At 37.4% G+C, this 24,216-nt stretch overlaps 1 protein-coding gene across 2 annotated transcripts in view; it reads right to left on the bottom strand.

Annotated features, from left to right (window-relative positions):
* Positions 1-24,216, bottom strand: part of LOC127431607 (fibronectin type III domain-containing protein 3B-like) — an 89,829-nt gene that overhangs the window by 16,209 nt on the left and 49,404 nt on the right. The window contains exons 10-21 of one of the 2 annotated variants that reach the window (XM_051682102.1): positions 20,758-20,896; positions 20,212-20,265; positions 17,912-18,036; positions 16,058-16,232; positions 15,523-15,609; positions 14,478-14,613; positions 14,289-14,360; positions 12,379-12,500; positions 12,110-12,215; positions 9,885-10,063; positions 6,259-6,372; positions 3,095-3,244 (exon numbers count right to left, since the gene is read on the bottom strand). In XM_051682102.1, coding sequence (XP_051538062.1) covers positions 3,095-3,244; positions 6,259-6,372; positions 9,885-10,063; positions 12,110-12,215; positions 12,379-12,500; positions 14,289-14,360; positions 14,478-14,613; positions 15,523-15,609; positions 16,058-16,232; positions 17,912-18,036; positions 20,212-20,265; positions 20,758-20,896 — 1,459 coding nt within the window. The remainder of the gene's footprint in view (positions 1-3,094; positions 3,245-6,258; positions 6,373-9,884; positions 10,064-12,109; positions 12,216-12,378; positions 12,501-14,288; positions 14,361-14,477; positions 14,614-15,522; positions 15,610-16,057; positions 16,233-17,911; positions 18,037-20,211; positions 20,266-20,757; positions 20,897-24,216) is intronic. The other variant, XM_051682103.1, reaches the window with a different exon arrangement.

Genomic DNA, 24,216 nt, shown 5'->3' with positions numbered 1-24,216 from the left:
ACAACCTCTGCTGGGCCTTTTTCACAATGGAGTCAATGTGTGTCTCCCATTTCAGGTCCTGTGAGATGGTAGTGCCCAAGAACCTGAATGACTCCACTGCTGCCACAGTGCTGTTTAGATTGGTGAGGGGGGTCAGTGTTGGGGTGTTCCTCCTAAAGTCCACTATCATCTACACCATTTTGAGCGTGTTCAGCTCAAGGTTGTTTTGACTGCACCAGACAGCCAGCTGTTCAACCTCCCTTCTGTATGCAGACTCATCGTCATCTCGGATGAGGCCGATGACAGTGGTGTCGTCTGCAAACTTCAGGAGCTTGACAGAGGGGTCTTTGGCGATGCAGTCATTGGTGTAGAGGGAGAAGAGTAGTGGGGAGAGCACACATCCCTGGGGGGCACCAGTGCTGATTGTACAGGTGCTGGAAGTGAGTTTCCCCTGTCTCACAAGCTGCTGCCTGTCCGTCAGAAAGCTGGTAATCCACTGACAGATAGACATGGGAACAGAGAGTTGGTGTAATTTATTCTGGAGTATAGCTGGGATGATGGTGTTGAAAGCCGAACGGAAGTCCACAAAAAGGATCCTTGCATATGTCCCTGGTCTGTCCAGATGTTGCAGGATATGATGCAATCCCATGTTGACTGCATAATCCATAGACCTGTTTGCTCGATTAGCAAATTGAAGGGGATCTAGAAAGGGCCCAGTGATGTTCTTCAGGTGGGCCAACACCAGTCTCTCAAATGATTTCATGACCACAGACGTCAGGGCGACAGGTCTGTAGTAATTACGTCCTGTGATTTTTGGTTTCTTTGGGACAGGAATAATGATTGAGCATTTGAAGCAGCATGGGACTTCACACAGCTCCGGTGATCTGTTGAAGATCTGTGTGAAGATGGGGGCCAGCTGGTTACCACAGGATCAAAGAGACGCTGGTGAGACGCCATCTGGGCCTGAAGCTTTCCTCGTCTTTTGTTTCCAAAAGACGTGGCTCACATCATCTTCACAGATCTTCAGGTTGAATAGCAGGAGGGGGGAGGAGGGGGGTTGCAGGAGGTGTTGGTTTTTGTGTGAAGTGAAGGTCAGAGTGGGTGTGGGGTGTGAGATTGGGCCTTTCAAATCTGCAGTAGAACACATTCAGGTCATCAGCCAGTTGTTGGTCCACCACAGGGTTGGGGGTAGGAGTCCTGTAATTTGTGAGTTGTTTCATGCCACTCCACACTGATGCAGGGTCGTTAGCTGAAAACTTGTTTTTCCCTGTAAGCATCCTCTTTGGCCTGACGAAGCTGCCTGAGCTCTGCTGTAAACCACGGTTTGTCGTTGTTGAACTTTAAATAAGTCCTAGTAGGAATGCACAGATCCTCACAGAAACTGATATATGATGTAACAGTATCTGTGAGCTTGTCCAGGTCTGTGGCTGCAGCCTCAAAAACAATCCAATCACTCAAAAACCTCAAAAACACTCCACTCCGATACTTACCTCTATTATATAGACAATAAGACATTAGAACTAGATCCTAAATATAACATTTAATTAATAAATAATTTTTAACAGTCTCAAAAACAAGATGATCCACACTCCATTTCTTATATTTTATTCATATCTCACAGTACAGGAGAACACATATGTTTCAGCCTCACAGCCTTCTTCAGTGTGTAATTTTTTTATAGACCTGCACAGTTTTTTTTTTTTTTTAAATTAAGTCTGTTGGTTTCCCTGGCGTGGGCATAAGCTTCTAATCACAGGTAATTGGGAAAATCAACAAACACGATTCTCTCATTAATTAACAAGCTTGTTAATTAGACAAGACATCTTAGTGCATGTGATAAGTGATCGAATATGTCAAGCAACTAGTGCCTTTCATGGGTCCATATCACCACCTAGAATCACATTCACTAGATAGGATAAGTACACATTAATACAATCATATAAGATGTAAACATACAATCCATTATATGAGCCACAATATAATCATGAAAACATATTTGACAAATTAAATGGCGATATGACACATCAAGCAACAAATTGCATTCATAAATCAATATCACCACCTATAGTCAAGTGAAAAAATTAATCGACAGCAAAGAAAAATACAAAATAACAGTACAACAATGATTTATATTCTACAGCGTATGGGTGAGAGACTATTTGGGGGTGAAATGTTGGTGTTCTCCTATACTGTGAGATATGAATAAAATATAAGAAATTGAGAAAGAGGAGTGTGGGTCATCTTGTTTTTGAGACTTTTAAATGTATGCACCCTGAACTGGTAGAGTGCAGTGATTCCATTTCTTTGATCACAGATGAATAAATAAAATAAAGTAAAATTAAAGGAATATTGCAGGTTCAATACAAGTTAAGATCAATCAACAGCATTTGTGGCATAATATTGATTATCAAAAAAATAAATTGACTCATTCCTCCTTTTCTTTAAAAAAAAAAAAAGAAGCAAAAATCTGGGTTCTGTTGAGGCACAGTGGTGTTGAGGTATGGTAGTGAATGGTTTCAATCCTTAAAATGTTAAAATACTGACAATTTCAAAAGTATAGCCACAAGACGTACACAATATGCATGTTAACATGATTTTAGTGTGATAAAATTGCTTACTAACATTTTCTGTGTAAAGTTATAGCCAATTTTACTTCGTTGCCATGACGATGTAATGTAAACAAACCCTAAAACTGAAAAAAATATTTAAACAACTTTACAGCTCAAATAATGCATATTTTAATGTTTGCTTTTATGTGCTTTTATAAAATTATAGGCTTCACATTTCTGCCTTTAAACCTTTCAAAAATGTACCCCATTCACTTCCATTGTAAGTGCCCCACTGTTTCAATTTTTGTTTTTTATAGAATAATTTTTTTTTGTAATCAACATTATGCCACAAATGCTGTCGATTGAGTTTAACTTGTATTTACCCCAGAATTTTCCTTTAAATTACATTTAAACTAACCTTGTAAATAAACCTAACTTAACACATTTTCCATCGTGTAGATAGCAAGACATTAGAAATAGATTCTTGTCTTAGCTCTTGTCTCAAGAGCCATTTTCTTTTTTTGCTTGTGTTCATTTACAACAACCAGATGAAACTCATTAACTACCTGTAGCCTGCAGCAGTAGTCTGTTGATGCCTCGAGGTTGGAGATTTGGAAGTAGGCTTCTGTTCCACAGTAGACCAGTTCAAGAGAGTCCAAATCATGTCCCCAGTCCAGCTGGTACTCAGAAATGTCTATCCCAGAGCTCTTTTCATTCTGGGAATTGACATAAAAGCAAGTGTTTAACTCCAGGAAACCTAAGCAACAAACACATGTTCCCAGCTGTACATGATTAATTACTTGTTTGACATGGTTTCATGATGACTAGCACAAGAATTCAATCACATATTATGCAAGACTGATTAGTGACATACAACCTCTGAAAACAACAAACAGAATGTGAATAAGAGAAAAGCTTAGTCACAGGGACTGTACCAGAGAATTTTAAACATGCAGTTGTGCAGCCTCTCCTTAGAAATAACTGTCCTATCAAGATTAGGTTTTCTAATTTTAGACCTATTTCTAAATGACCTTTTATTTCTAAGATCATGGAGAAAGCAGTACTTGACCAGTTACAGACTTTTCTAGATAAAAATAATATTCTTGAAATACAGTTGCAGTCAGAAGTTTACATACACATTAGCAAAATACATTTAAACTCAGTTTTTCACAATTCCTGACATTTAATCGTAGAAAACATTCCCTGTCTTAGGTCAGTTTGGATCACTACTTTATTTTAAGAAAGTGAAATGTCAGAATAATAGTAGAGAGAATGATTTGACCCAGAATGACCCAGTGCGTCAGAAGTTTACATACACTTTGTTAGTATTTGGTAGCATTGCCTTTAAATTGTTTAACCTGGGTCAAACGTTTTGGGTAGCCTTCCACAAGCTTCTCACAATAAGTTGCTGGAATATTGGCCCATTCCTCCAGACAGAACTTGTGTAAGTGAGTCAGATTTGTAGGCCTCCTTGCACGCACACACTTTTTCAGTTCTGCCCACAAATTTTCAGATTTGATTGAGGTCAGGGCTTTGTGATGGCCACTCCATTACCTTGACTTTGTTGTCCTTAAGCCATTTTGCCACAACTTTGGAGGTATGCTTGGGGTCATTGTCCATTTGGAATACCTATTTGCGACAGAGCTTTAACTTTCTGGCTGATATCTTGAGATGTTGCTCCAATATATCAACATAATTTTCCCTCCTCATGCCATCTATTTTGTGAAGTGCACCAGTTCCTTCTGCAGCAAAGCACCCCCACAACATGATGCTGCCACCCCCATGCTTCACGGTTGGGATGGTGTTCTTTGGCTTGCCAGCCTCACCCTTTTTCCTCCAAACATAATGATGGTCATTATGGCCAAACAGTTCAATTTTTGTTTCATCAGACCAGAGGACATTTCTCCAAAAAGATCATTGTCCCCATGTGCACTTCTAAACTGTAGTCTGGCTTATTTTATGGCAGTTTTAGAGCAGTGGCTTCTTCTTTGCTCAGCAGCCTTTCAGGTTATGTCGATATAGGACTTGTTTTACTGTGGATATAGATACTTGTCTACCTGTTTCCTTCAGCACCTTCACAAGGTCCTTTGCTGTTGTTCTGGGATTGATCTGTACTTTTCTCACAAAACTACGTTCATCTCTAGGAGACAGAATTCGTCTCCTTCCTGAGTGGTATGATGGCTGTGTGGTCCCATGGTGTTTATACTTGCATACTATTGTTTGTACAGATGAACATGGTACCTTCAGGCATTTGGAAATTGCTCCCAAGGATGAACCAGACTTCTGGAGGTCCACAACTTTTTCTTTTTTTTTTTTTTTTTTTTCCTGAGATCTTGGCTGATTTCTTTTGATTTCCCCATGATGTCAAGCAAAGATGCACTGAGTCTGAAGGTAGGCCTTAAAATACATCCACAGGTACACCTCCAATTGACTCCAATTAGCCTATCAGAAGCTAATTGTCTAAAGGCTTGACATCCTTTTCTGGAATTTTCCATGCTGCTTAAAGGCACAGTTAACTTGGTGTATGTAAACTTCTTACCCACTGGAATTGTGATATTGTCAATTAGTGAAACAATCTGTCTGTAAACAATTGTTGGAAAAATGACTCGTGTCATGCACAAAGTAGATGTCCTAAACGACTTGCCAAAACTATAGTTTGCTAATATGAAATCTGTGGAGTGGTTAAAAATATTTGTTTTAATGACTTCAACCTAATTGTATGTAAACTTCTGACTTCAACTGTATTTCAGTCAGGTTTTAGAACTTACCATAGCAATGAATCAACACTTTTAAAAGTTTTAAACTAGCCTCAATGACTCGAAAACAGAGATAGTTATGTTTTGCCAATGTTAATTTGGGACATTTGGCCCCGTTCCTTAAATCGTCAGTTAAAAGTTTAGGCTTTGTTTGTGATAGCGCACTTAAGTTCGATAAACAGATAAATTAAGTCATTAAAACAAATTTTTTTTTTCAATTGAGACTTTTATCTAAGGTAAAGCCTTTCCTGTCTCTTAAGGATTTTGTTAAGGATATCCATGCTTTTAGTTTTGCTCGCCTGGATTATTGCAATTCCCAATTGTATTATCTTGCTATTTTTACACTTTTGTATTGTACAGCACTTTTGTCAACATCTGTTTTTTTAATTTGTGCATTATAAATAAATTTGAATCGAATATTTTTATAAAAAACTCGAAACAACCAAATATCGTCTTATTAATCGCACTGGCTGTTATATTGGTCTATCACAAGCTTAAGACATTGTTGAGATCTCTTCTGAAACACTAGAGGAGATGTGAGATTTATGTGATCTTTTTCTTAAAAGAAAAATCTGAGAAGCAGGATATTTAAGCAAAAGTCTTTTATTTGTTTCCTATATAATCTCACCCACGAAAAACGCTGTAATTAGTATAGAAAAGGGTTGTGTGGGCACAAAATCCACTATCTTCACTGAAGAGAAGCATTCTACAACATTGAATGGCTGAATGATGAAGGTAATATGATATACTTAGGATGAAGGAGCTGGATGGAGTATCGGGTACCTGCTTTTAGTTTCTATTCTCGTAAATCAACACATTTTTACTAGTACCAAAGCCACTGGCTGCTGCTGAAAATTGATTACTCTCTCAGTGTAGAAGAAAATCACTCTGCCAATTTTCAAAAACAGTTGAGTGTATGATTCATGATTTCTTTATTCAGCTAAGAGTTCACGCCTCTTGGCAGCCCAACTGACCTCCCAGGTCACAACAGCACAGGTATGTGACGTCACGTTGATGTCAGGGGGGCTACACTGGCCTGGGGGGCCAGCTGCAGTGCTTATCTTCACAGACTCAGAGTATGGCCCATACTAGAAAGAGAAAGAAAGAGACAGAGACAGAAAGAGAAACTCAATTTTAAAGCAGTCTGTCTCAAGAGTAATGAATGTCTTGGGTTGCACCATAAGGAAGGAATCAGTTATTTTTGAGGCAGGTAAACCCAGAGAGCTATACTGTGTTTGTAATCACTAGTGACAGCTGAATTAGCTTCTTGATATATTTGCAGAGGCAGAGAGAAGATCACTTACTGCGCTGATGTTAAAAGGCTTGTTATAAAACGTGGATTATAGGTAAGAAAGGCTTATCAACAGGAGAGCTGTATTTCTATTTGAGGGAGACACAATAACATCTGCTTTTGAGATACAAATATCCATAATTTGATTAATTGATAAATTCTTATTAAATAGTATAAAACAAAACATCTACAATATCCATTAAAATATCAATCCAGTTCATTCACTTAAATTATTGCTTACTGTTTAGTAATTTTGTTAAATAACTTTTATTGTTTATTGTTTAACACTGTAGCATTTGGACAAAAAAGCCACATTTATTTGTACCGTTTAGTGCTAAAAACAACACAAGTTCTCGCTCATTATTTTGCAATGGACATCAAGATTTTGATGGACACTCGTATTCACCTAATGCACCAGAGAAACTAGCACGCAGCCATCTTGAAAATTTTGTCTCGTAACTTCCGTTTTAGCGGTTCTATATACAGGTGCATCTCAATAAATTAGAATGTCGTGGAAAAGTTCATTTATTTCAGTAATTCAACTCAAATTGTGAAACTCGTGTATTAAATAAATTCAATGCACACAGACTGAAGTAGTTTAAGTCTTTGGTTCTTTTAATTGTGATGATTTTGGCTCACATTTAACAAAAACCCACCAATTCACTATCTCAAAAAATTAGAATATGGTGACATGCCAATCAGCTAATCAACTCAAAACACCTGCAAATGTTTCCTGAGCCTTCAAAATGGTCTCTCAGTTTGGTTCACTAGGCTACACAATCATGGGGAAGACTGCTGATCTGACAGTTTGTCCAGAAGACAATAATTGACACCCTTCACAAGGAGGGTAAGCCACAAACATTCATTGCCAAAGAATCTGGCTGTTCACAGAGTGCTGTATCCAAGCATGTTAACAGAAAGTTGAGTGGAAGGAAAAAGTGTGGAAGAAAAAGATGCACAACCAACCGAGAGAACCGCAGCCTTATGATTGTCAAGCAAAATCGATTCAAGAATTTGGGTGAACTTCACAAGGAATGGACTGAGGCTGGGGTCAAGGCATCAAGAGCCACCACACACAGACATGTCAAGGAATTTGGCTACAGTTGTCTAATTCCTCTTGTTAAGCCACTTCTGAACCACAGACAACGTCAGAGGCGTCTTACCTGGGCTAAGGAGAAGAAAAACTGGACTGTTGCCCAGTGGTCCAAAGTCCTCTTTTCAGCAAGTTTTGTGTTTCATTTGGAAACCAAGGTCCTAGAGTCTGGAGGAAGGGTGGAGAAGCTCATAGCCCAAGTTGCTTGAAGTCCAGTGTTAAGTTTCCACAGTCTGTGATGATTTGGGGTGCAATGTCATCTGCTGGTGTTGGTCCATTGTGTTTTTTGAAAACCAAAGTCACTGCACCCGTTTACCAAGACATTTTGGAGCACTTCATGCTTCCTTCTGCTGACCAGCTTTTTAAAGATGCTGATTTCATTTTCCAGCAGGATTTGGCACCTGCCCACACTGCCAAAAGCACCAAAAGTTGGTTAAATGACCATGGTGTTGGTGTGCTTGACTGGCCAGCAATCTCACCAGACCTGAACCCCATAGAGAATCTATGGGGTATTGCCAAGATGAAAATGAGAAACAAGAGACCACAAAATGCAGATGAGCTGAAGGCCACTGTCAAAGAAACCTGGGCTTCCATACCACCTCAGCAGTGCCACAAACTGATCACCTCCATGCCACGCCGAATTGAGGCAGTAATTAAAGCAAAAGGAGCCCCTACCAAGTATTGAGTACATATACAGTAAATGAACATACTTTCCAGAAGGCCAACAATTCACTAAAAATGTTTTTTTTATTGGTCTTATGATGTATTCTAATTTTTTGAGATAGTGAATTGGTGGGTTTTTGTTAAATGTGAGCCAAAATCATCACAATTAAAAGAACCAAAGACTTAAACTACTTCAGTCTGTGTGCATTGAATTTATTTAATACACGAGTTTCACAATTTGAGTTGAATTACTGAAATAAATGAACTTTTCCACGACATTCTAATTTATTGAGATGCACCTGTATATATATATATATATATATATATATATATATATATATATATATATATATATATATATATATGTATATGTTGTTGATGTCAAAGTGTAATTAGCTAGCAAAGTGGATTTACATGTTGTATAGTTTTTTTAAACAAGTTTTAAAATTAGTCACTATCAACTGCCATTGTATTGAGAGGACGGACCGGGATCTACTTTTTTTTTCCCCGTTTTGAATTCTGCGTAAGAAAGGAAGTCATACGGGTTTGGAACGAAATGAGGGTGAGTAAATTATAACAGAATTTTCCTTTTGGGTGAACTATGCATTTTCACATGAAAAGAAGTATATATAGAGTAAAATTTAGGCACTTTGAAAATCTGCGATTAATCACAGAACTTTTTTTCATAGTTAATCACGATTAATCGCAGATTTTCAAAGTGCCTAAATTTGACTCTATATATACTTCTTTTCCTGTGAAAAGGCATAGTTCACACAAAAAGGAAAATTCTGTTTTAGTAATACAAATATAAGTAGAATTAGAATGATTCACAATGCTTCATGAAAGTGGCCGTTCACTGCTGTGCTTTTTTTGCTGAGAATTCCGTTTCCATGAGAACAGCATCTTTTCTAATTGGTAAATATATTTTCAGAATTATGGGTAGTGTAGTTCTACATCTCCATTTTTGAGTGAACTATGCCTTTAATTAAACATTCTATATGGAGAAATTCCGTTGCATTTAAAAAAAAGATTTTTAAATGCATCTCCCAGCCCAAAATGTTTTTTTTTTTTATTGAATATTTAACGATTTTGTTCATATTTTGTTCCTTTTCTTTTTCACGGCTTATGTCCACTGGCAGGGAAGCATTAAGGTACCCTGGGGCCCATGGGCTTACCATTCCACTGAGCCCCCTGCCAGTCGTCCAATGGTTATTCTATGAACATGCACTACACGGACGGATTTCACGGTTGCGCACTGTCTCAGTGTTTACAACAGCGTCTCCCACTGGGTGTGTTCAGATGTGTTACTTTCCCGCAAACGCTCTGGGAGTTGTGGGCCCCTGGGCTTCAGCCTGTTTATGCCCGTGCGTTAATGCACCCCCGTCCACTGGTCACTAACATTTTATTTATTCACCAAAGCCAAAATTATATGAATTTGGCTTAGCAAGAGTTACTTTTGGACCCTGGTTCAGAGTTTCTGAAATTAAAGCACCAGATCAGTCTGCAATCATGGCTTTTACAAAAAGTTGGATCATACATTCAAGGTGACCTACCCCAGTCTTGTTGGCGGCACGAACTTGGAACCTGTAGGTGGTGCCAGGGAGCAAACTTCCCACAGTACACTCTGTTTTCGATCCATGATACACCTCCACTGGCTCTGATCCCTCTTCCATTGCACACATCTCCAAGCTAAACACTACACCTTCACTCTCTTCACCATTCAAAGGACCATCTGGAGAAACAGAGAATGAGGGTGAGTGGAAGAGAGATAGAGATAAGGGGAGAGAAAGAATTTTGTGCTATCCCTTATGCACACTGATTCAACATTAACTAACACTGAACAATAGTATATTTATAAATGAACCTTTACCAAGATTAACAAATGCTTTAAAAATTATCGTTCATTGTTAGTTAATGCTACCTAATGCATTAGCTAATGTAGAACCTCAATGTTAAGAGTTACCAATAAAGCAAACAATATATTGACATTTAAAGCCAATTTTTATAATGCTTTCGTCTCGATGATGTCATTTCTTTGAATTATCTTAACTTGGAGGCTTTTCTCATCATATATTGATATATGCATTGTATTTAATTACGAAACATTTTGTAATTAATTCAATTATTTTTTAATCAATTGAAAGCTTTCACTTAAATGTGGAACAAGTCAATACACAGTCATCAGTCCAGTTTACATGATCACATGTTATGATGACCTCAGAAGACTTCAGACATCTGTCTGGCGCCAACCTCTCAAAACCAAAACATGTTCTCTCTACAAGCCTGAGCCTCAATGGCTACTGGAAAGAACTGATCAATTGCAGTGATGGAGAACATGCAGGGAAGATCACGCCTGCCATCTGAGCGGTGTGGTGCTAAGAGAGTCAGCGTGGTCGGCTGAAATCAGCATTGCTATTTCACAGTTATTTATAAATGCTGTTCAGTTAAAGGAGCCCATCTTCACTCAAAAACAGTTATAACTGCTAACAAACAAGTTTAGACTCTCTCTCTCCCTCATACACACAAACACACAAGGTGTCGATCTTTTAATTGAGTGCAACAGTTTCCAACAGTTTGAGGATTTCTTAAGGAAAATATCCCTTTCATTATCTTCTTACAGAAATTAATTTTTCGCAATAAAGTATAAATCTTTCAACACAGACCTACCATGAGCTATGAGGTTGTTAAGCTATGGTGTATATACTTCTGTCAAAACCTTTTTTTTATTTTTTATTCTTAATTGCCAAATTCTCAATGAGGAAATACGTACCCTACCCATAATTCTGAAAAGAGATTCACCATTTGGAAAAGATGCTGATCTCATGGAAATGGAATTTACAAAAAAAAGCTCAGCAGTGAATGCCCACTTCCATGAATCATTGCAAATGACTCTAAAACTACTTATATTTGTACTACTACTGTGAGTTGATTAAAATTATTAACAGCGATTAATCACGATTTTTCATAGTTAAGCACGATTAATCGTATGATTTTTCATAGTTAAGCACAATTAATCACAGACTTAGAAAGTGCTTAAATTTGACTCTATATATACTTCTTTTACTGTCAAAATGCATTTAGTTCCTTCGTGGAAAAGAAAACAAAACAATATAAAGATAGAAATGCACTAAAATAGCACCAATTCAAGTAACACTAAATGTTTCCCATAGTTGGAAAGTTGACTTAATGAAAGAACTAGTCCCCATAGGTTGAGTTTTCATTGCAATGGGCATTATATCTCTTAAAGCCTCATCCTCCACAATATCAATCGTGGCTTTTCACTTTGCTAAAATGATCGTGAAGCCGCATTTACACGATTCAAGCCGTGAGCGCTGGCACTGCGCACGTAAATTAATTAAAAGTAAGAAGCTGTCCGGTAAGATGGAAGCACAACATGGCGCCGGGGAAACTCTGAGGCCTCACTCAAGTGAGTCATGTGAATGCAGCTTTTCACAGGTCCCATCTGGATATGTTTTGTACGAAAAATATGGTTATGAGGTTCTTTTTCCATCACTTGATCATTGACATGGAATCACTGTTGTATGTGTTTATGGTGTGTGCGTCAGTTTATTTGACACATCGCAAAGTTTTCACCCTATTCCAACCTGTGTTCAGAACTCAGAACACAGAGCTGAATAAAATGTCGGAAGTGAATGTGAAAATTGGTAAATGCGCTAAATGCGTTTTTTTCTTCAGAATAATGGCTTGAATATGTGACTTGAAGAAAAAAAGAAAACTGGTGAAATAAAAGTAAGAAAAAGGAAATTAAGAGTCTCACCCCATTGCAAATTCAGCTCCTTGTGTTTGACGTTACCAACATTTCTTGGGGGCTGACAGCGCCCGGGGGGTGGGCTCAAAGTGCACACCGTCAAGTCTTCAGAGCACTGCAGGACCAACAATGAGTCAACACATAATACTATGGCAGTCACAATACACTGAGTCAGATGCCAATCCCTCACCTTGAGTCCTTATTACAAGAATCATTCTGGAACATCACTATATAAATGTTTTTACCCACAATTCTTCTCTGTTCTGCTCAGTTCTTACCTGGCTTTGTCCGCCCACAGTGACACAGCTGACTCTGATGGAGTAGCATGTTGCTGGTTTTAAATCATTACACAAATGTTTCCTTTCTGGTCCTCTATAAAGAGTCGCCCACTTCCTCTCTGCTAAACACAAACACACTGATTAATCATAAACATATCTGTTTGGGTGAACCTCACAAACCTGTGAAGAACCTGTCAAAATCGTATTTCACCCCAAAACCTAAAGCAACAAATAATAAATATATATTTTGCTTCAAGAAAACGTTACCTACTTTTAGGACCATTAAAATTTTTTGCATGTTTTGTTTTATTTGCTTTGATTCTTATGGTGACTTTTTTTTTTTTTTTTTTTAAGATTATGTATAGTCATCTTTAGCATCAACCTGCCCATGGAGAGCAGATGAAAATTAGACATCTTGGATAAATCTGGCACATTTACATCAACATGATGTTAATTAATAGGAATTTTCCCTGATTAAATAAATAAATAAAAAAGAATGAAAATAAAAATGTTGTATATTATTTAAATTGACAAGTATTTATACATTATAACTGCTTTGAATATTTCCTGATTTAAAAAAACCCTGTTGGATTACAGCGATCTGTTTTGCTGTAATACATTAACCCCTTAAGCTCCGCCAGCGGGCCCGCTGATAAAGAAATAATTATCAAAATATTAATAACTGCAGTCATGATCAACACAAAATAGGTATCATTTTAAAGCTTAGAAGCTGTACTTTACAATGCATGTATGCATAATGATCAAAACTGAACAAATGCTTTAAAATCTGCAGACAAATCAGAAGTGTTCCGTTTTGATAATTTCATAATTTTGCAATGTACATATTATTGCAATCGGTAAAAACGTTAAACTGATCAAATGTTCATGTGTCATATGTCGTTGGAAATCTCTCAAAGAGTAGAATATAACCAGCCAATTTGTTTTACTCACAGACAAAAATATAGCAAGTATTATCTAAGTATATTTCTTTGACATACGTTACATGTAAACAGGTGTTGCTTGCAAGTTGTTTTTTTGCTTATAACTTCACAAAAAATAAATAGAACATAAAATATCACATACCATTACTTAGAGGAGGGGATTCCTGTTAAAACGAGCTCACACTCAATGTTATCGGATGCAGAAATTATTAGATAATCCACAGGAAGCACAATGTGCACACAGCACATAATGGCTAAAAACACGTTAGCTTTCCTGGATCAGATGACTTCATCGGAAATTATGTAGTACATTGTCCAGCATCATGGAATGCTAAATCAATCATATAAAGATTAAGATCGCTGCAACCAAAGGTGGAAGACATCCAAATATGGGCAGAGAGGATCGTTAACTCTAATTACATATGGCCACCAGGAGATGGCGCCAAGTATGTGACACTGACTCAATGATGGCTCAAATGACACAGAGTGGAACTGAATGAGATCTCGTTACTCATGCCTGCATGCCTTGGAGAGAGAGTATACTTTTAGTCATTGTTGTATTTGCATGTGTAATTAGTTCTTATGTACAATTATTATGTTTTATTTGTTTAGAGAGGCTTTTGGACACTTGAAGACGTTTTTGGACACTAAGATAAATTATTTTTGTATTTTTGCTACAACTTTTGATTGCGTTGTCGTATCATCTCAAAAATGAACTCAGTTACAAGTGACATGATTGTGAACAAAACAAAAGCTTTTTTCGGAGCTACCTTATTTACACCCAGAGATATACAATGTCAAATCAGAAAAATGAGAATGTTAAATAATGTTTTTTTTTTTTTTGTACTTTAAGGGATTTTAATACAAAATATAATTTCTTATTTTTTTAAGAAAAGGCAAACATTTGAGGGCTTTAAATACATTAAAATAAGCCATAATAAGTAATTACTATACAAAACAGCCTAATACCTTCAATATTTCCTTCTGATATCTCCAGGACATAAGTCAACTCTCCAGATCCACCATCATCTTGTGGAGGTTCTGATTTAATGACAAAGGTGATTAAACTTAGAATGAAATGATAAATGGGCAATAAAAAAAATATATATATAAAAAATGGATATACTGTATAAAGAGGTGATTTAGAGAGTTTCCTACCCCACATCACACAGAAGCTGTAATATGTGACTGTGTTTACTGCAGGATTTAATGGGGGTCCAGGTCTGTCAGGGGTCGTCTTACACATGAGCAAAGAGCTTGGTGCACTGCGCCACTCGCCACTACAGGTGATGAGCTGTAGGGGGTGACAATGAAAAGAGATATTCAGAAGATCACACAAGGTGGAGCTTTGTTTTACATACTAGATTATATTTACATACTGTTAAAAAAATAATAGGTAGTTTACAGTATATACTGCACAATATGCAGTAAATTGTACACTAGTATTCCATGTCGAACATAGGCATGAACATAGATGATTTTGTGTGGTCTGAATAACCTTAGATGACATCACCAAAAAGTGGATAACAAAGGTGACATTTGGACATTCAAGACACGGAGGACACAACATGCGCAAGCGTTCCTGCAGCATCACAGGGAGCGACATATAAATCCGCTCTGAACTGTAACAGACTTTCTCCCTTGACAATGCTAACACATTGTTCTATGGCTTTTGGAGATTAAACTAAAAGCCTTTAACATGCACCACCATGGGAAATCAGTTCACATCTTCCTACAACAACTGCTGGATTTGAGAAACAACTCCAGGTTAAAGATGAGCTGATGACAAAATTAAAGTTCATTAGATTAGCGCTAATTGCCAGAATAATGAAGGAGGAAATGTAGGAGTGTAGTGGTTGGAGAACGTGTTCTTTTCTAGAAAACAAGATAAACAGTAATGTGCATCCTGGTTTTGTGCATGTGTGTACAGTTGTGTGTGTTAATGGCAGGAAGTCATCTATAACATAAAGCAATCTGCTCAAAGCATCGACTTTTTGCTTATTTGGATGGAGTGGACTATCACGCAAAAACTAATGTTTTCAGTTACTGAAAGTTACTGAAAATAAGGGGGTAACCAGTCTCGTGTGAGTGTATATCATTTTGAACATGTTTAAAAATATTATTCATTTTTTTCACATATTAAAAAAAACATTTAATGAGAAAAAATGACCTTGAATCTGTACATGGTAAACATGTCACTCACCCTGAATCTGTACAAAGTGTTTCTTCTTAGAGGCTCCACCTTCCGGTTCAGCTCCAACCCGCTGTACATTGCCTGAAACTCCATTCCCTGCCAAAACACATTATGATTTTGAGTCAAAAACTGGAGTATAGACAGTTTGGGATTTCAATTGATTCAAAATGTTAAGATCCTACAACCACTCTTTATTAACAAACATAAACAACGACCAGCTTGAGGGAAAAAAAGAAGCTACATGAAATGGTTTTCTCTTCAAAATATTTGGATGGAGCCTCAACATTAGTCATGAATCCAGAACGTTTCAATTACTCAAAAAGCAAAGGTAATTAACTAGCAACAAGCTCACCAATAAGCAACCAGAGTAAACAATAATAATAATAAAAAAACACCTAATAGGCAGGAAACCCAGCATATTCCCTCATCACTTAGCAAATCAATTTTTTCATGATAAGAACTGTCGATATGACAACAGAATGGCATCATAAGTACTGCACAGGTGCCTGGGGGTATTATGGGATGGTGTGGAGGATTTTAACACCTTTGTTTCATCTTGCATCTCCAGGATGTATGTGACCACCTCCTCAATGCTGCAGCTATTCGGTCGGGTCCACTCCAGCGTAACCCAAGACGGACCTGCCAGTACCAGCCGTGGCGGTAAGGACGTCTGTGGAAGACTTCCTGTGGTGTAGAAGACAACTTCTGTGCTGAATCCGCTGCAGGTGAGCATAGAGAGAGGAATATTGGTAAAAACAGTAATAAATCTAATCCATTCCTACACTGTAAAGACCATACAGCACAGCATCACTGAGACTCATCACACAGTGTGTTCCCCCCACAGAAACGGCAGTGCTGCTATTCATTCTGAGTACTATTTAGAGAATTTTCTCATTTAATGCGCTGTTAAACACAAGGACACCTCAGGGCCAAAATACTATTACTTACGTACAACACAAAGCACAGAGGCTGGGGGTTATAATTCTAAATATTGCTTCAAGATTTACTACAAATAATAAATTCAAAATACAATATTTCACAAACACCTCAGAAACACCCCTTATGAAAAAAGCACTGTGGCAGTACCATGGTACAGTCATGGAATCAGATGGTACTACCATTGTCATTTTAGATATGCCATGATCAAAAAACATGGTATTACCACCATAGTAAATTTCCAAAACCATGTTATTATGGCTACAGTATATTGTAATGTGTATACTGTATATTGTAATGCATATGGTACCATTGTATTTATTGTAGCAGTGTTTATTAATGGAATATTCCGGGCTCAATACAAGTTAACAGCATTTGTGGCATAATGTTGATTATCACCGAATTTAATTTCGACTCATCCCTCCATTCTTTAAAAAAAGCAAAAATCTGAATTACAGTAAGGCACTTACAATGGAAGTAAATGGGGCCATTGCATGAACGTTAAAATACTCACTGTTTCAAAAGTATAGCCACACGACCTAAACAATATGTGTGTTAACATGATTTTAGTATGGTAAAATCACTTACTAACCTTTTCTGTGTTGTTATATCCAATTTTACAACTTCGTTGCCATTGCCATAACAACTTTACAGCTCAAATAATAAACAAATTTTAACAGAAGAATTAATGTAAGTACTTTTATAAAATTATAAGCTTCAGATTTCTGCTTTTAAACCCTCCAAAAATTGGCCCCATTCACTTCCATTGTAAGTGCCCCACGGTAACCTAGTTTTTTTTATTTTTTTAAGAAAAGCAGGAAGAGGGGGCCTGGGTAGCTCAGCAAATATTGATGCTGACTACCACACCTGAAGTCGCAAGTTCGAATCCAGCCAGGTCTCCTAAGCAACCAAACTGGCCCGGTTGCTAGGGCGGGTAGAGTCACATGGGGTAACCTCCTCGTGGTTGCGATTAGGGGTTCTCGCTCTCAATGGGGCACGTGGCAAGTTGTGTGTGGATCGCAGAAAGTAGCATGAGCCTCCACATGCTGTGAGTCTCCACGGTGTTATGCACATCGAGCCACGTGATAAGATGCGCAGATTGACTGTCTCAGAAGCGGAGGCAACTGAGACTTGTCCTCCGCCACCCGGATTGAGGTGAGTAACCGCGCCACCAAGAGGACCTACTAAGTAGTGGGAATTGGGCATTCCAAATTGGGAGAAAAGGGGATAACATTTTTTTTTTTTTTTTTTTGTGGTAATCAACATTATGCCCCAAATGCTGTCAATTGAGCTTAATTTGTATTGAAACTGGAATATGCATTTAATGCATGTTGCGCACTGGTGTAATATGATAAATGTAAGGTAAATTCCGGTACCTCACACGTACTGGCAATGAAAAGCTATTCTGAGTATAATCCATGGTATATTTTAGTATGTGACATGTACAAACAAATTCACAAACCTGGTGCCAATGTCATTTAGTGCTGCCACGCGAAATGTGTACCCGACAGCAGGGCACAACCTCATGACCTTGCAGTGTCGCTGATGTCCAACGTAATACTCACGGAAAATGCTGTTCTTTTTACCCTGAAAAAGCAATGAGAATAAAGTGATGTAGTTAGGAATGACAAATAAGACAACAATTAAAACATCAACAGTTTAAAACTAGTGCTGTCAGTCGATAAAATGTTTTTATTCGTGATTAATCACGTAATTTTTTGTCGTTAATCGCGATTAATCGCAGATTTTAAAAATGCTGAAATTTGACACTATATATACTTCGTCAAAATTCATTTATTTCCATTTTAGGAAAGAAAACAAAACAATATGTAGCAATATAATGCTTTATTAACATTTTCAAACAAAGCCTTCCACAATATAAAGATAGAAATGTACTAATATAGCACCCAAATCTAAGTGGGAGTTTGACTAATTGAAAAAGAACTAGTCCCCACATAGGCTGCATATTCATTGCAATGGGCATTAGCTCCCTTAAACTCTCATCCTCCACAATATTAATCTGCTGGTAGACTGTGGCTATCTGCTTTGTTACAGCAATCGTGAAGCTGCTTTCATGATTTGCATCAGGGTGGCAACGCCAGTGTCACGTGCCGCTTTGAACTCATCAAGAAAAGTGCTTGCAAATTACATTTACAAAGACTGAAAAATACTTGATTTCTATCACAAGTCCCATCTGGGCTTGTTTTGTATGTCAAATAGCGCTAAGTGACAGGGAAGCACTTTCAGAAATTATTTTATTTACTGAGATAAAAACCTCCGTGGCTCTATCATAGGAAAGAGTGTAATGGTCAAGTATCGTGTTACGAAAGTATAGCCCATAGAATGTCTATGGGACTGTCGCATTATGCTGTTTTATGCTGTTTTGCTAGGCTTGTAGTCTCATCTTGGTAGAAGGCCACTGGTGCTGTGGTGTGTGCATCAGTGTAATGACTCCTTAATCACAATTAAGAAAAATTAAGGTACATTAACGCATGCGATTAATTAAAGTTTAACGCGTTAATTAATCTTAATCGTGATTAACGATAATTCTGACGGCTCTATCTAAAACACAAGAGAAAAGGACAGCCACATGCTGTGTCCACTCTGCTCTGAACAGAACAGAACAGCTCTCAACATGAAAAGAACAACAAGTTAATTACTGCTGGAAGCTGTGTTAATTGTCACAACAACAGGAACAGGAATTTAGTTGAATTCAGAGGTATTTTAAATCAATTCTGTTTGTAGGAACTGCTGCCAATATTCCTCAGACCCTTCTGGTGCTGCATAGCAAAAGTCGAGCAGGTTGAATGAATTTTTAATGAGGCAGAAAAGCTTTGAGAAATGCCTAAATAAAAACAAAAAGTAGACAGACTATAGTGTGAAGAGGAACTGTCTTTTAAAATATATACACACACATATATACACAAAATAACCATATAGTAACAGGGCAAAAATATTTGGAAATAAAAATAACGTCAGACTCAGGCCACCTCTTGAGAAGGTCTAAAGTCGGTTCACTTTAATGAGCTTCAGTTCGCTTTTAGGGTTCCTTTGGAACGTTCATAAATAAGAAATTCTTGAAAAACCTCTTTCAGACCCTGAAACAAAGTGTGAAAATACTGTCAGTCTCCAGAGGACCAACATTTCACACCCTGGGGAGAGCAAAACAACATCACAGCCACAGCGAAATATTTGTCCCGATACAGCAGATAAAAGGTAAAGATGAAGTGTTTTGATTAGTTTTCTCATTCATCAGTGTCTGGCTGTAGGTTTATGGGGACTCACAGAGGACAAATCATTTCAGAGCTTCAACCGAGAAGAAACAAGCTTTGTTTTATCACTAAAAACTGCTTTATTCAACAGGAAATCCTTGTGTGGAGAATCGTGGCTTTTGCATTTTAGTTATCTAAAGCAAACTAGAACAGCAAGTATGATTTTGGACTGTCATAAAGTAGTTCCACTCAAACTAAAAAAGCTGTCTGATAGACAAACGTTAATAAGTCTGCCTTCACTCTCAAACAGAGAGAGATACAGTATAAGTGGCTATTCATGATTTTCCACCACAAGTTGGAAGGAATAAATTACTGTGGAAAGATTATGGTCAAACCTCAGCACTTATTAAACTTGACCTGCCACTGAGGAAAAGTGTGATGAAGAGAGCAAGAGAGAAAGAGGTAAAGGCAAAAGTCATGGAGGAATGAGCAAAGAGTAAATGCCACATGCAGGATATCACAGCATGAATGTGAACAGGTCGATACAAACCTCATCCCATTCTAAAATATAATTGGTGATTTTGGAGCCATTGTCCGCAGGGGGCTGAAAAAAAAAACATTTACAAATGACATTTTTAGAAACAAAGCAGTAAATGCAACTGTACTGAGGACACAGAATCAAGTAATTAGTATATATATTTTTTTTTAACTCACAAACTAAAAAGTACCATGAAGTTTCATGGTAATAAAATGTTTCTTTTTTTTCAATACCATGGTACCTTGGAGTTCCATGTAAATACAATATTGGTCTTTAATTTGGAAATAATTTAGTACAATGGTAATTATATATCAAAGTACCATGGTATTATCATCAGATACCAAAACTGTACCATGATCCTGAAATAGTCATTTTGTAAGAAACGTTTTAATGGACAATCCATAACTTAAATCAGCTTTGTGTTTTTAAACATATGGATTGAGCCAATATACGTAGGTATATTTATATACTGTATGTTACTGTTTGTTGTTGCAGTTCTACACGGCCAACCAGTGGCAACAGTTACAGAATTTAACCTTTAAAATCTGTTAGATATACCTTCCACTGTAATGTGAGGGAGCTCTTGGAGCGATGGGACAGTCTTGGGGGTAGAGGGGTATCAGGAGGGGCACTATGGGTAGTGAAGGCCCTCACATCCGAGCTGGGACCCTTCACAGAGTTACACACTGTGTTTACTCTGTAATACACACACACACACACAGTGAGAATTTACAAATGAGGTCAAGAACAATGGATCACATTCAAATGATAAACACTAAAATATGTCATTTTAAATCAATCAATCATTTAACATCTAATATTAACAGTAGTTAAAAGAACAACAGTCTGTACCCCTCCAGTACTGTGATGTACAACGTAAGTGTTATTTAATCCGGCCTGATCTCATGAAATTTACGTGAAAATGAAAACAACTGAAAACCAAATTTCCGTGCTTCATTGTATGTTTCGCTGCAGTTTCCCAGTAAAATGTCCAGCGGGGGTGCCAAAAGCGAGTGAAATTATGTTGTAATCAGACAAAGTTTTTAAAGTGAATATTCGATGTATGTTTTAATGAGTAAAACATACCTCCCCAACCTAAAACTTTACCCTGAACTCAACCAATAGTGTCTTAAAAGATAAATGAGTTGAACAAAACTGACATCCTTACCCTAAAATAACACCTAAACCTTACCAATAGTGTTTTAAAAGCAAATTTGGCATGAAAAGCACATTTACTGAAGCAACCACATCATTTTGTGTCGCTTCTTTGGCACTTTCGCTTCACTTTCACTCCGAACGTCCTTGGCCGAGCTCGAGGCTCGGTCTCCGAGTCCAAAATCCAACACTATATCAGGTGAACTAGAGTGAAAGCTAATCATGTTGGAGTGTGTAAATTTAGGTGGGTCTGTAATACAAGTGTTAAAATTAGATAAATTTTTCTCAATTTCATAACATAGCAGAGTGTGAACATTAGTGCAAAAAAATAAGTGTTTATAAAGTCATAAACAGTAGGGATGGGATGATATGGTTATCTCACGATTCGGTTCGATATACGATATGAGGTTCACGATTCGATATAATCTCAATTTGATATAATAGAATAGAAATATAACAGAAAATTTTATATTTTGTTTGTACAAAATGCACATTATAATTTCTCATCAATTCTTTAATACACAAAATAAATGCTCAAAGTTAAAATAATAAGAGTTGCTCATATACTTTTCTCTATAAGATAAGATCACAAACAAATACGGTTTCAAAAATAATGGGCTACATTCAGGCTAATCAGGTGCAGAACAAGCAATAGAACTGAACAGAACCTGTCCTGAAAAAATATGTGAAAGTGTATATTATATTTTAATCATTTGTTTGTCATAATTGTTATAATAAAAATTTAACTTTGTAAAAATACACAAAAATTCTACATTATATTAATTAATATTACATCATGGAATTGTATATACAGTGGTGTGAAAAAGTGTTTGCCCCCTTCCTGATTTCTTATTTTTTTGCATGTTTGTCACACTTAAATGTTTCAGATCATCAAACAAGTTCAAATATTAGTCAAAGATAACACAAGTAAACACAAAATGCAGTTTTTAAATGAAGGTTGTTACTATTAAGGGAAAACAAAATCCAAACCTACATGGCCCTGTGTGAAAAAGTGATTGCCCCCTAAACCTAATAACTGGTTGGGCCACCCTTAGCAGCAACAACTGCAATCAAGCGTTTGCGATAACTTGCAATGAGTCTTTTACAGCGCTGTGGAGGAATTTTGGCCCACTCATCTTTGCAGAATTGTTGTAATTCAGCCACATTGGAGGGTTTTTGAGCATGAACTGCCTTTTTAAGGTCATGCCACAGCATCTCAATAGGATTCAGGTCAGGACTTTGACTAGGCCACTCCAAAGTCTTCATTTTGTTTTTCTTCAGCCATTCAGAGGTGGACTTGCTGGTGTGTTTTGGATCATTGTCCTGCTGCAGAACCCAAGTTCGCTTCAGCTTGAGGTCACGAACAGATGGCCAGACATTCTCCTTCAGGATTTTTTGGTAGACAGCAAAATTCATGGTTCCATTTATCACAGCAAGTCTTCCAGGTCCTGAAGCAGCAAAACAGCCCCAGACCATCACACTACCACCACCATATTTTACTGTTGGTATGATGTTCTTTTTCTGAAATGCGGTGTTACTTTTATGCCAGATGTAATGGGACACACACCTTCCAAAAAGTTCAACTTTTGTCTCGTCAGTCCACAGAGTATTTTCCCAAAAGTCTTGGGGATCATCAAGATGTTTTCTGGCAAAAATGAGACGAGCCTTAATGTTCTTTTTGCTCAGCAGTGGTTTTCGTCTTGGAACTCTGCCATGCAGGCCATTTTTGCCCAGTCTCTTTCTTATGGTGGAGTCATGAACACTGACCTTAACTGAGGCAAGTGAGGCCTGCAGTTCTTTGGATGTTGTTGTGGGGTCTTTTGTGACCTCTTGGATGAGTCGTCGCTGCGCTCTTGGAGTAATTTTGGTCGGCCAGCCACTCCTGGGAAGGTTCACCACTGTTCCATGTTTTCGCCATTTGTGGATAATGGCTCTCACTGTGGTTCTCTGGAGTCCCAAAGCTTTAGAAATGGCTTTATAACCTTTTCCAGACTGATAGATCTCAATTACTTTCTTTCTCATTTGTTCCTGAATTTCTTTGGATCTCGGCATGATGTCTAGCTTTTGAAGATCTTTTGGTCTACTTCACTTTGTCAGGCAGGTCCTATTTAAGTGATTTCTTGATTGAGAACAGCTGTGGCAGTAATCAGGCCTGGGTGTGGCTAGAGAAATTGAACTCAGGTGTGATAAACCACAGTTAAGTTATGTTTTAACAGGTGGGGCAAACACTTTTTCACACAGGGCCATGTAGGTTTGGATTTTGTTTATCCTTAATAATAACAACCTTCATTTAAAAACTGCATTTTGTGTTTACTTGTGTTATCTTTGACTAATATTTGAACTTGTTTGATGATCTGAAACATTTAAGTGTGACAAACATGCAAAAAAATAAGAAATCAGGAAGGGGGCAAACAATTTTTCACACCACTGTATAATGATATGAGCAATCACTGTTTGAAATTATGTGTACAATTTACAAGTAATAACACTGAGTTTACATTAATTTGTATAAGACACGCTAAAAAGGTTACTGTCACTTTAAGAGTTTCAATGTTCATTTCACAGTGTTCTGGTTCAGCAAACATTCACCAGAATCTCTCAATTTCTTTAGCGCATCCATGCTGCGTGAGATTAAAATGAATATATCTTTTTACTTTTTTATCTGACTGTAAAGAACAGAAAGGATATTAAGACACATTATTCGATGAAAGTGGAGTGTGCCTCATCTTTAATGGGCACACATTACACGGAAGAAATTATCAATTTTAATCTCAAGCACTTTTCATCAAACAAGGCGATTTTCCATATATTCCTGTACAAAAATTTCTAAAAGCTAAATTCAAGCAATTTAAGGACCTTGTG

Source organism: Myxocyprinus asiaticus, chromosome 41 (assembly GCF_019703515.2).
Source record: "Myxocyprinus asiaticus isolate MX2 ecotype Aquarium Trade chromosome 41, UBuf_Myxa_2, whole genome shotgun sequence".
Taxonomy (NCBI): Eukaryota; Metazoa; Chordata; class Actinopteri; order Cypriniformes; family Catostomidae; genus Myxocyprinus; species Myxocyprinus asiaticus.
This window is presented reverse-complemented; position numbering and strand designations above follow the sequence as displayed.